The 13,140-nt window shown below is 40.9% G+C and overlaps 1 protein-coding gene across 10 annotated transcripts in view; it reads left to right on the top strand.

Annotated features, from left to right (window-relative positions):
• LOC121293223 (plasma membrane calcium-transporting ATPase 1-like) overlaps window positions 1-13,140 on the top strand; it is a 107,464-nt gene that overhangs the window by 39,694 nt on the left and 54,630 nt on the right. For all 10 annotated transcript variants that reach the window (XM_041216060.1, XM_041216067.1, XM_041216069.1 and 7 more), the window contains 3 exons: window positions 1,032-1,229; window positions 3,468-3,725; window positions 7,911-8,036. In XM_041216060.1, coding sequence (XP_041071994.1) covers window positions 1,032-1,229; window positions 3,468-3,725; window positions 7,911-8,036 — 582 coding nt within the window. The remainder of the gene's footprint in view (window positions 1-1,031; window positions 1,230-3,467; window positions 3,726-7,910; window positions 8,037-13,140) is intronic.

Here is a 13,140-nt window from a genome sequence, read left to right as displayed (position 1 = left end):
GGGAGAAGCTCTTTGATTTCTGCTACAGTTCCTCAATATCCACACTGGTGAGTTATTTCTTAACTGGTTTGGGGTCTTCTCTTTAAGTTACCTGGTGACCATTCTCATAACAAAGAGAGGAACTTGTATAGTATTTTTTATGACCACTGGATGTCTGTGCTTTGCAGCCAAAGAAGCAGTCCTCCTTTTGAATGTCATTTCTGTTTCTGCCCTAACTTGGGGAAAATGGATCAGCTACCAAGCCCAAAGCACGCATTGATGCAGATTCTGATAGCATCAGGGCTCGTGATTTTAGTAGTCTTCAAATATATTTCTTTTGAATAATATGAATAGCTTGATGGTAGGCAAAGATGTTTAGAATTCTTGAGGCTAAGGGTAATTGGTCCTGTACAGAGCAAAAGGAGGGGGTGGCGGGGGTGGGGGTGGGTGCGGGGTGGTGAGGGTGCAGAATAGAAACAGATCTGGAAAATGGGTTACTGTTTAGGGTTTATAAATGTTTGAATGCAGTACTTACCAATGAGAATACTTGTGGAATTTAGTGTCTGGTCTGATTTTCTTAAAGAGGTGTGTTTGAATCTGGGATTTATCTCATGCTTTTCTGGATTCTGTTTTAAGCATGGTTTCTTAATACACTTCTCTAAAACTTTGGCATAAAGTCACTTGAGAGAAAATCCATTGGGTCTAGGGGCTTTGTTTCTCTTCAGTTCATATCGCTCCCTTTGACTATTTGTTTGCTACTTTTATTATTCTAAACAAGAGTGCTAAGTAACTTCCGAAAACCTGTTTCCAAAATTGAAGTTTTATGCAGAACCTTGTCGAGTGCCAAGAAGCATATAGGTTGTGCTGGAAGGTCAGAATGTGACAATACGCAGAAAACGCATCAGGAAAACAGCTTTTTAAATTGTTATAAAGAATTGACTATTTTGGTGACCCCAGTTTTCAGAAGGAGGATTATAGCTTTAAATTTTAGTGCGTTTGCTGTAGAAGAATGTATGAAACGGCAACTAATTGAAAAGTTTCTCTCTCCACAGGCTTATCTGGAAACCCTGCAGACCTCGACAGAAGGCATCAAGCTTTTGGAGAAAATTCTATACCCCCCAAAAAAGCAAAAACTTTTCTTCAATTAGTATGGGAAGCACTTCAAGATGTAACCTTAATTATTTTAGAAATTGCAGCCATAATATCGCTAGGCCTTTCTTTCTATAAACCTCCAGGAGGAAACAATGAAGGCAAGTATTTCTAGTAAATGTCACTAGCACTAAGTTAAATGTTGCTTCAGAGATAAGTGCCTGCACAAATCTCCCTCTCGATTCTGCAGGGTCCAGAAGGAAATATGGTGCAAGTACAATCTCTGGATAAGCTGAACTATTAAACTTTATCGTACTTTGGGTTCCACGTGCTAAAATCAGAGATTGAAAAATACTGACCTGATCTGAAGTAATTGACAGTTACCAATAAGCTACTCCCACTGACCCCATGTTCTGTAAATGCTGTCACCCTATAAGGTGTATAGCTACTATTTGCACAATAGGTTGAGAACAGGGTTTGAGAAAAATAAATCATTTACCAAGCACTGTTTCAAAGGTTAAATGTGAGCTCCATTGCTGATTCCCAAATTGTAAACTGGCTCAATTGCAGAGAGTTAATCATTGCCCTTGGGAGCTATCCAGTATCTAAAAAGGCTGCTTTAAAGGGAATGTTTGTCTTTAAACATACTTGCCACCACAGATATTCAACTTATGTTAACATGTTAAGACTGGCATGTCTAAAGGATCAAGTAAAATCATGGGTATATCCAGATTTCCTCCCGAGATTGCATGCATTTGCTTACTAATACCATGGCACAACAAAGTTTTGATGTGACCCATTTCTTCCTCCTGCTCGTCCCTAATTTTAATCACTCCAGCATTGGTGGCATACCTTCAGCTGCCTAGGTCTTGTACCTCCCTGTTCTCTCCACTTCCTTACTCCTTTAAAATCATCTTCTTAGACCTAACTTTTGGCCATTTGTCTCTATGCTCCTGTGTAACTTGTTTTCTGAGAAGCACCTTGATGTTTTATTGTGTTAAAGGTGCTAAATTATTAGAAATTTGCTGGTCCACAAGAATGCTTTTAAATGACTTGGGTGCTGGCAGTGGTAGTACGGAGCCATCAATTTATTTTAATAGCTGGAGTTTCTTGACCTAACATGTCTATCTTGATGTGAACTTTTGAAACCTGGCCATCCATTATTTAAAATAAATGGATGCAGAAGTATGCAAGCCCTATGGGATGGTCCCATTGCCTTAATCATAGATGCCAACCAGCTGAAACAATACTGGAAGTTTGCTTGTCTGAGCCCACAATGGAATGTGAGGTCTTAAGGCAGGCTCCTGGGCTAGAAGCTGTATAATTGGGATGCACAAGGAACGGTGTTGTTTGGGGTAGCTGTGCAGAAACAAATTAATAGTTTCAATACAAAAACAAAATACAATGGATGCTGAAAATCTGAAATAAGAACAATGTTAAAATATTCAGAAAAGGAAACATTTGTGGAGATACGAACAGTTAACGTTTCAGGTTAATATTTCATAGAACTAATTAAAGATCATTGATCTAAAACGTTAACTCTTTCTCTCCAATGATGCTACTTGACCTGAGGTTTCCAGCAGTTTTCTGTTTTTAATGCTTTAACATGGATTTGAATGTGCAAGCCACTGAGGTCACAACATTATAAATCTGAGAGAAAACACATGGCACACAGAAGTAACAAAACAAAGTTCAACACAGTATAAAAGAATCCCAACTTGAGCTCCCAAGAGAGGGTGCAAAATGTTGACAAATTCCCAATTGGTATGCCCCACTTTATGGTAGCTTTACATTTGTGATTAAAGTTTTTGCTAGAATCACATTTATCAGTTCTGTAAATTAGCATGGCGGCTGAAAACCTACCGCCTAGTTCATTGGTTTCTCTTAATCCTGTGATTCTTCCTGTGGACTTGGTATTTTTCCTACTTCTAATTAGAATCAGTTAAACTCTTTCTTGCATTTTTTCATCACTTGAGCTAATGACAGAGCTAATGTACAGTTTGAATTAAGTGAACCAGTAAGTGTATCAAACCCTTGCTCATGTGCTAGGCTGCCTGTCTGACCAAAATCACTATCAAGAAAGGTTTTAATGGTTCAGTTGGTTCTTCATTTAATTAGGCCAGTCAAATATAACATTGATCTTGCCTACATCATCAATTAATGTAGGTCAACTGAAAAACAGTTGTGTTTTTCTACTCAGCCTGACTTGTGCATGCAATCTCTATTGCTGTTAAAATGTCAGTCTGGAGCTTGTGATACTAATGCAGTTGGACTAGTTGGATCTGATTTTTTTTTCATACTTGTGAAACCATGCCACAATTAATATCGTCCACATATGAGCTAATATGTATGCAATGCAATTCCTTATGCCCTTTTATAATCTGTTCTTGCTTCTGCAGCATGTGGTGCAGTAACAGGCGGTGTTGAAGATGAAGGTGAATCGGAAGCTGGTTGGATCGAAGGAGTTGCTATTCTTGTTTCTGTTATCTGTGTGGTACTAGTTACAGCTTTCAATGACTGGAGTAAAGAAAAACAATTTAGAGGTCTGCAAAACCGAATTGAACAAGAGCAGAAATTCACAGTAATAAGAGGTGGCCAAGTTATCCAGATTCCTGTGGCAGAATTGGTGGTTGGTGACATTGCACAAGTTAAATATGGTACTTAAGATCTGTTGTACTTTAAACTGTTTTAAGATTAAATTGAAAAATATAAAAGCAAAATACTGCGGACACTGGAAATCTGAAATAAATCAAAATGCTGGAAAAACTCAGGTCTGACAGTATGTGGAGAGAGAAGCAGATATGACACCAGAGCTGAAGAGAGCTAGAAATGTGATGGGTTTTATACTGTTGAAGAAAGGGGGTTGGTGGAGCTCAGGATATGTTTGACAAACATTTCATGAACACTAGACAAAGGGAGTGACATTGATTGTGTTAAAGACTAAAGGTGGTGCTAATAGTGGCATAAAGGTAAGATAGCAGATTGTGTTAACAGCAGAACAAGGGTCAGTGCTCTGTGAAAGCAAAACATAAAAACAAGTTACAGATGGCACCTTCTGAACTTAATGTTGAGTTCAACAACTACAGACCATGAGCACTCTCTTCCGTTTTCATCTTTAATTTTTTTCCCCAACCTCCTCCCCCAAAGTAGAGCCATCTGTAACTTAGGTTTTGTTTTCTGCTATTAACACATTTTGCTACCTTGCCTTTATGCCACTATTAGCACCTTCCTTAGTCTTTAGCACTATTAACACTCCCTTTGTCTTGTGTCCATGACATCTTTGTAAAATTTCTCTTTCCTGGCTTACTTTGCTCCCCACCCTTCAATAGTATAAAATCCATCACATCTTTACCTCTGTTCAGCTCTGAAGTCATATAGACTCAAAATGTTAACTGTTCGGCTCTCCACAGATGCTGCCAGACCTGAGTTTTTCTACCATTTTCTGTTTTTAAAATAGCTTTGATTTGTATTTTAAGATTCTTTCACCTTCCACTTATTGAAATAGGGTAACTGCTGTCATAATGGCAGTGCTGGGGGGTAGTGAGTGCCAAAAGAGAATAGGAATGCAGTCAGCAGGCAGTATAAACATGAACCTATCAGCTGCTGCAATCTAGATCAGAGGCCCGATGTACAGGATTGATAGATATAAATGTACATAGCGATGAAGGCACCTTTTTATTCTTTCATTTAGACAGGGCGTGATCTGTCTCTCATCCTCCAGCATCAGTCGTGTGCTTATATTGAGAATTTAACTTCTGGTTGAGCACTCGTGATTTGCTCAGAGCATCCTGGTTGATGCTTGTGTAACTTAATTTTCTCCCCATCAGTATAGGCTTTGGCACAGTCTTGAAATTCTCTGCTCTGGAATTCAGATGCATCTAAGTGCCTTCAATGTTAAATATAGCCTACATGTAGCCCTTGCTATAGTGAGATTTGGGGAGTGTGCTTGAAACATGTTTACATAATTTCAGCTTGCCCAGATAGTGGGGATCCAAGAACGCCCTAGGGAATTAGGACACTTTGATCCAGAGATGACATTGTAGCCTTGCAGTTAGTGCCATCTTTTGGCACAGCCAACAAAACTGGGGAATTTGATTCCAGGGAGCATTGGTAGTGCCTGGTGTGAACGGCCTGCATTGATATCCAGATTTTGGAGGAGTTTCTATTAATGTGGCCGTCTGGCCTCCGAGTTACGGTAAAAAATCCAAAAGGTTTTTGTTTGGACTCTGAAGTCGTACAAAATCATTGGAGGTGTCTGATTGTTGACTACTGCCCCTGAACGTCTTAATTCTGGCAATGTTCATTGGTCATTCTTGGCAGAGCCCTGAGGAACATGTCTGCCAGAATGGGCCTACAGCAGGTGGTGAGGAAACCAACAAGAAGGAAAAACCTACTTTACCTCTCCCTCACTAATCTACCTGTTGCAGATGCACCTGTCCGTGACAGTATTGGTGAGAGTAAGTAACGCACAGTCCTTGTGGAGCAGTCCTGTCTTTACACTGAAAATACTGTCCATGTTGTGTGGCACTACTGTGCTAAATGGGATAGATTCAGAACAGATCTAGTGACTCCAAAACTGGGCATCCATGAGGCTTTCAGAAGAATTTTATTTGAGCTCATTGCCTGGCATATCCCTCACACTACTATTACTATTAAGCTAAGAGATCAGCCCTGTTCCAATGAGGAATGTAGGAGCAGCACCAGGCATACCTAAAAATGAGAGATCAACCTGGCAAAGTTGTAACACTGGACTATAAACAAGCAGTATGCAATAGACAGCTAAGCAATCCCACAACTAATGAACAGATCAAGCTCTGCAGTCCTGCCAGTAGGGAGTGGTGGTGGACAATTAAAGAACTAACCAGCGGACGAGACTCTCATATCCCAATAGATATCCCCATCCTCAATGGAGGAGCTTAGCATATCTTTAACTATTGTGGATGATCCATCTCTGCCTCCTGAGGTTCCCATCACCACAGAAGCCAGGTCTTCATACAATTCAATTAACTCCACATAATATCAAGAAATGGCTGAAAGCACTGGATACAGTGAAGGCTCTGGGATCCCAACAGTATCCTGACAGTGGTGCTTGAGAACTAGTCACCCCCCTTAGCCAAGCTGATCCAGGACAGCCACATCACTGGCATCTACCCAACTGTGGGAAATTGCCAGTATATGCTGTCCACAAAAAGCAAGGCAAGTCCAATCCTCCCAATTACTGCTCCAGCAGCCCACTTGATGTTGTGACAGTGATGTCAGGTAGCGCATGCTCAGCAATAACCTCCCCAGGACTCGTGGCTCCTAACCTCATTGTAGCCTTGATCCAAAGATGGGTGAAAGAGCTTCATTTCAGAGGTGAAGTGAGAGGGACTGCCCATGATATCAAGGCAACATTTGACAAGTATAAAGGAGCCGTTGTGAAACTGTAGTTGATGGAAATTGGGGAGAACTCTCCAATGCCTGTGGCCCAGCACAAAGGAAGATTGTGGTGGTTGTTGGATAACAGTCATCTCGGCCCCAGGATATCACTGCAGGAGTTACTCAGGATACTGTCCTAGGCACAACCATTTTTAGCTGCTTCATCAGTGATCTTCTCTCCATTTAAAGTTAGAAGTGGGGATCATCACTGATTTATTACAGTATTCAGTACCATGCACAAAATCTCATATTGAAGCAATCTATATGCAGCAAAACCAGGCTTGGGCTGATGAGTGGCAAGTAATGTTTGTGCCACAAGTGCAAAGCAATGACCATTGCTAATCTAACCATCTCCCCTTGCAATACAATGGCAGTGCCATTGCTGAATCCCCCACTATCAACATAACGGAGGTTACCATTGACCAGAAACTGAACTGCAGCAGTCATATAAATACTACGGCTACAAGAGCAGGTCAGACTGGGAATACTGTGACCAGTAGCTCACCATCTACAAGGCACATGTCAGGAATGTAATGGAAGACTCCCCTCTTGACGAGAGTGCAGTCCCAAAAGCACTCCAAGCTTGGTCTACCACCTTGAACATGTACTCCCTCCACCACTGGTGCACATTGGCAGCAAGTGTGTACCATATACAAAATGCACTGAAGCAATTTGCCAAGGCTCCTTTGACAGCACCATCCAAACCCACAACCTCTACCACCAGAAGGATAAGAGCAGCAACCTCTACCACCTGCTAGTTTTCCTCCAAGCCATGCACCATCCTGACTTGGGACTGTAATGCCTTGCCTTCACTGTCATTGGGTCAAAATCTTGGCCCTAACAGCACTGTAGGGTGTACCTGCAGCAGTTAAAGGTGGCTTATCACCACCTTCTCGAGGTTAGTTAGGGCGGGCAGCAAATGCTGGCCTTGCCAGTAATGCTTAGCCCATGAAAGGAAAAAAAACTGGAAATTCACTAGTCACATGTGAATCAAGCGCTCATTGGATGCAACACTGCCTAAGACGGTGGCACCAAAAACGTAAACCTCAACCCTATTAACTGTTACTCCATGGTTTAGCTCAATTTGTATGTGGAAAATGGATGAATGAACACCTTGGTGGAATGACTTTACCAAAAAACAAACTCCTGGCCTTCAATTTTGCCAGTTTTTTTCTCCCCTCTGGCTATTAGCTAGATATTTGCTGGCCCTTTTTAACAGTATAATGGGGATCACTTGATTGCTTGCATCAATATTTCCTTAAAGAATGCTGTTGCTGGTTCTTTTCCTCTGTAGGGACATGACCTCCACAAACAAGGAAAATGTGCAATGATGCAAACATTTTAATTGGTGAATACTGATAATCACAACTGTTATGAAGCAGGATTTATCTTAAAATACAAGTGTGTGGCTTTTTGGCTTTTAGGTGACCTCCTACCTGCTGACGGTGTGCTTATTCATGGAAATGACCTGAAGATTGATGAAAGCTCCCTGACTGGGGAGTCTGACCATGTGAAGAAGGGCCTAGAAAGAGATCCACTGCTGTTGTCTGGTAAGATAATACAGCACAAGGCGACAAAGAAACCTCCAGCATGATAGACCACAAGGGTTGAAACAAGTCAACTAATTCTCCAGTCTGAAATGTGAAATTAGTTCTGAATCAGCCTACTGAACTGCTCCCTGCAAGAAAGGAAAAGACTAGCCAATACTGTGAATTGCAGCCCTGTGAAGCAAAATACTGGGTGGGTTGAAGGACTGGGGAGAAGCAGTGAAACTAGGAAGAGATTGCTCCTAATAGGAGTATGGTGCTGTGGCTTTGACAGCAGCTTGATTTTAGTCAGGTAAGGCTGGGCATTAAACTCTGCTAGCTTAAAGAAATGTAATGAAATGGAAAAAGCAGGAAGGGTAGAAGGAGTGGTTAATAAACAATTCTAACATCAGATCAACTTAGTGAGGATGGTAGATATACTGTGCATCTCCAGATGTAGTTGAGAACTAAGTGCTGTGACGTTACTGGGTATTTTATAACCCGTCAAACACTAAGTAATGGAGAATGAGAAGAAGGAAAAGTAACAAGGTTGCAATGATAGGAAGCTCTGGGATAAAATGCCCAAATGCATTCGTGACTTAAGTCAGTAAGTTAAAATCCTGACTCGGTGCTACATTTCCCCCACCCCTCTGAACCTGGGTAATGGGCTGGGAAAATTGAGAGCTAAAAGTGTCATAGCCAGAATAGATTTGGGAGAGAAGAATTTATTGAAAAAGTGGGTTAGTCATGATCGGTTGAAGAAATTTTTGGCAGTTAAATCAGGAGACCAACCATGCTGCCTTGAAGCTGGAGTTCCCTAGATGACTTAAGTGGTTAGCTCAAAACTGAAGTGTAAGAAGGAGCGTTGTGAAATTCAAGCTAGTAATACAGGGGAAACAAAACATGAAAAAATGCATGGTGCAAAAATGGAAATTAGAACACTTAAGTATATGGATAGCAACCGAGAGCCAACATAAGCTTTTGAGAGCTTGCAGAATATTGTGACATTGTCAGCATGTTCTGACTTTCTTCAGACCTTCTGAGCTTTTGTGGATATATGTTTGTTTGCTAAATATGGTCAGTGTGGTTTTAAAGCTAGTGTTTTAATTCGAGTGTCCATAGACACAATTCCTTTTTTGTCAAATGTCTGCTGCTTTTAAGTGCATGCTTCATCTCAATATCGGTTATATTGTTATTTCCCCCTCCCACCCATTAACAAAATCACCCTAGTTCATGGAGGAATACTTTTTATTTTCACACTTCCCTTTATGTGTATCTAATTCTACTGCAAGTTGTAGCGGAAACGCTCAATCTCCTAAAAGTACTGTAGTCCTGCTAGCAGCTTGCAGCAGAATTGGATCCCTCACCCACAGCATAAAGGAGTGAATTCTAGCAAGAGGCGAATTAGGATGAGGCCGAAAATACTACTTTGGGAGATAAGAACTAGTATTGTAGCGGTCTTGGCAATAGCAAAGGCTTTTCTAAGACCTACTTGCCTTCAAAAAGGAAGCTGATAGTCAAAACTTGCAAAGTCAAGAGGGATGAAGAAGACCCTACTTTAGAAAATAAAGGAAAAGCAGAGGAACTTTAATATTTCACTTCTATAGATCAGAATGAATGTAGGACTGCTGAAGTACCTGAGGAAGGGAGAAATGCTAATAACATTACAAGAATACTCGAGGGTTAATGATATTTTATATGGTCACCCCAGGCTTTAATAATCTATAGTACAGAGGCAGTTTAGTGATGAAATAGATACTAATTTTCCAAAATTCCTTAAACAGGAATTTTGCCAAAGGACTGGAAGGTGACGAACATTCCAACCCTATTCAAAAAAAAGGAGAAAGGGATAAGCCAGGTAATTACAGACCAGTTAGCCTCATCAACAGTAAGAAAACATAAAGGATAACACTGAACACTTAGAAAGGTATGGGCTAATCAGAGGCAACCGATACAAATTTACAAAGGGCAGTTATACTTGGTAAACATTATTCATTCCAGTGTGGAATATGATCGACAGATTACACTGGATGTGATAAATTTGGACTCTGTTTATGGTGCCATATAAAGATCATTAAAGGTTAGGGACTATGATATTTCAAGTTTGGCTGAAGGAAAGAAGCAGAAAGGAGCAAATAGATGTTTCTCAGGTTGACAGCTGTGGCCCAAGACACAGCAGATGGGATAGTGAAATGTGCTTAGATCTTTTGAGTTTTTATACTTGACATGAGCATAGAAGGATTAATCATACTTTGACACTATAAAGGAGACTTGGCAAACTCTAAAGAAGAATGCAGATGACTGAAAGAAAAAGTCCATTTTACCCACTTGACCCAATTGAGAGCACCAAAGGCTAAATCTTTAGAGACTGAGCAGAATACTTAAGTTGGGCAGGGGACCTGTGGTAAGAATGACTGGATTTCTTCAACTTCATCTTTGTTCCAGGGCAAAAAAACAACTGTGGGGCAGTCAAGTGACCTCCCTCCAGTTAATCATCCATGGCCACTTTGATCTAGCTGAAGTTTGAAAACATCAGATTTTCTGCCAGTGAGAAGGGCCTGATCCCTGCACATCCAATCATAGAATGGTTCCTTCAGTACAGTAACCATTGAGCCTGTTGAATCCGTCAGCCTTCCGCGAAAGTAACTCTGCTGCTGCCACTTCCCCACCTTTACCAACAGAGATTTGGTTGAGAACTAACTGACTGTTACGTTGGAGAGCCTATGTCTGTGTCCATTGGAGTTAGAAGATTGAGAGGTGATCTTATGAAACATAAGACCTCGAGAGGACTTGACAGGGTGAATGCTGCAAAGATGTTCCCTTTGTGGGAGAGGCTAGAAGTAGGGGACACATTTTAAAAATGAGATCTGCTGTTTAAGACCGAGAGAAAATTTCTTCTCATCTCAAAGGTTATGAATATTTTTAAGGCAGAGGTAGATTAACTCTTTTTTTTAGTCAAGAATCTGAAGTTATTGGGGGTACGCAGAATGTGGAGTTGAGGCCATGATCAAATTGGCCATGATATTGAATGGTGGAGCAGCCTTGAGTGGCTTACTCCTAATTCATATGTCTGTATGTACTGCCCCATCTCTAGTGATGGAAGGGGTTGTCGACACCATCAAGCTACATTAGCTCTCCAGGGCTCAATTTGGGTTCTGCAAGGAATGCTTAGTTTCACATTACAGCCATGGCCCAAGCATGGACAAAAGAGCTGAATTCCAGAGGTGAGAGTGACCGCCTTTGATATCAAGGCAGTTTTTGAGTTTGTGTCATCGGGGAACCCTAGTAAAATTGAAGTCAATGGAATTGGGGAAAATCTACTGTTCGGAGCATGGCTATCAAAGGAAATGGTTGTGCCAATCCTCCCAGACCCAGAACATTGTTGCAAGAGTTCCTTGGGTAGTGTAATAGATCCAACCAACTACAGCTTCATCAATGAGCTTCCTCTCATCATAACAGTTAGTGAGGTTGCTTGCTGATTGATTGTATTCTTGTTACATTTACAACTCCTTGGATAAAACAGCCCAAGCTTGGAAGCAGCAAGACCTGGATAACATTCAGGCTTGGGATGATGAGTGGCAATTAACATTCATGTCTCAAGTGCTAGATGATGACCATCTCCAAGTCTAACCACCTTCCCTTGACATTCAACAGCATTGCCATCATTGAAATCCCCCCTCCGCGCCCCCCTCAAGACCCTGGGGGTTACCATTGGTCAGACATATAAATGTTGTGGCTGAAACAGGTCAGAAGATAGGTATGCTGTGGTGAGTGACTCACCAACTGACTTCCTAAACCCTTTCCACTATCTACAAGGTACAAGTTGGGTCAGGGGTGTAATAGAATACTTTCCATATGCCTGGACTGCAACAATACTTGAAGCTTCATGCCATCCTGGGCAAAGCAGTCCAGTTGATTGACACTCCATCCACAATAGTAAACCTTCACTCCCCCCAACACAGGTACACAATGATTGCAGTGTGTATCACCTACTAAATGCACTGAAGCGATTTGGCTAGGCTTCTGACAGCACCGTCCAAACCTCTGACCTCTGCCACCTTGAAGGATAAAGGCAACAGTCATGTGGGAACACCACTAACTCAGTGCCACTTCAAATTGTTGCATAATATCCTGACTTTAATATCCTGACTTAAACATATCACCATTTTTTTTGTCGTTATTTTGTAAAAATCCTAGGATTCTCTTAATAGCACTGTCGGATTACCTTCTCTCACATGGCAGTTCAAAAGGCAACTCACCATGTTCCTTGGGCAATTAGGCAGAGTGTTGATGCTGACCTTGCCAGTGATGTGCACATTCCACAAAGGAATATTAAAAAAAATTCCACCTGTCAATCCCTATTTGTTGTTGCTTTTTTTCTTTAAATCTTCCAGCCTGACTTCGATCCTGTTCATAATACAGATGGCTCTAGCTAAAATCCTGGAAGGAATCCTTTGATAATGCTGTCAGCCCTTGCCCTCCATCTTTAAGATAGTATGATTGCACAATATTTAATATGCTCAGATAACTTTTGTTGTCCAGCTCTAATAATATTTGCTTCAAACATGATACAATGACTTTGGCTTTGGGGGTTTGAATTGAGAACTTGGGGCTCGCATTCATTAAATACTCAGTAACTTCAGAGTTTACAGTCTAGTGTGTTGCAGACTTATTGGTGTAGCTTCAGGTCTGTCTGCACGTCCCCAAGGACGTTAAAATGCCCTCAGTCCATATAAGCTATTTATATTTTAATGTTGCTTTCTTTAAGCAAATAATTCATTTTGGGCAATCCAATTATTACAATTTTTTAAACAAGTGAGTGCAGGTCTGTAAAGCAATTGAAGAGGAAGACATCTTGAGTTTTATAACTAGAAATATAGTATCCAGGAGTAAATGAAAAATGTTGGCTAAAACAGTTATTTGAGATTGGGTTCCCCACTATAGAAAGATGTGAGCCATAGAATGAAGTGTACATTTATTAGGATTGGGGGTAATATAGTTTTGAAGAAAGACTCAGATTTGTGGGGCTATTTCCACTGGAACATAGTTGCTGTAGCCTTCTAAAATTATCAAGTTTTGGTGGATAAGAATAGCCGGTTTCGTCATTTGGAGTTCATGACGAGGGATC

The sequence above is a fragment of the Carcharodon carcharias genome, chromosome 21 (genome assembly GCF_017639515.1).
Source record: "Carcharodon carcharias isolate sCarCar2 chromosome 21, sCarCar2.pri, whole genome shotgun sequence".
In the NCBI taxonomy this organism is placed as follows: Eukaryota; Metazoa; Chordata; class Chondrichthyes; order Lamniformes; family Lamnidae; genus Carcharodon; species Carcharodon carcharias.
This window is presented reverse-complemented; position numbering and strand designations above follow the sequence as displayed.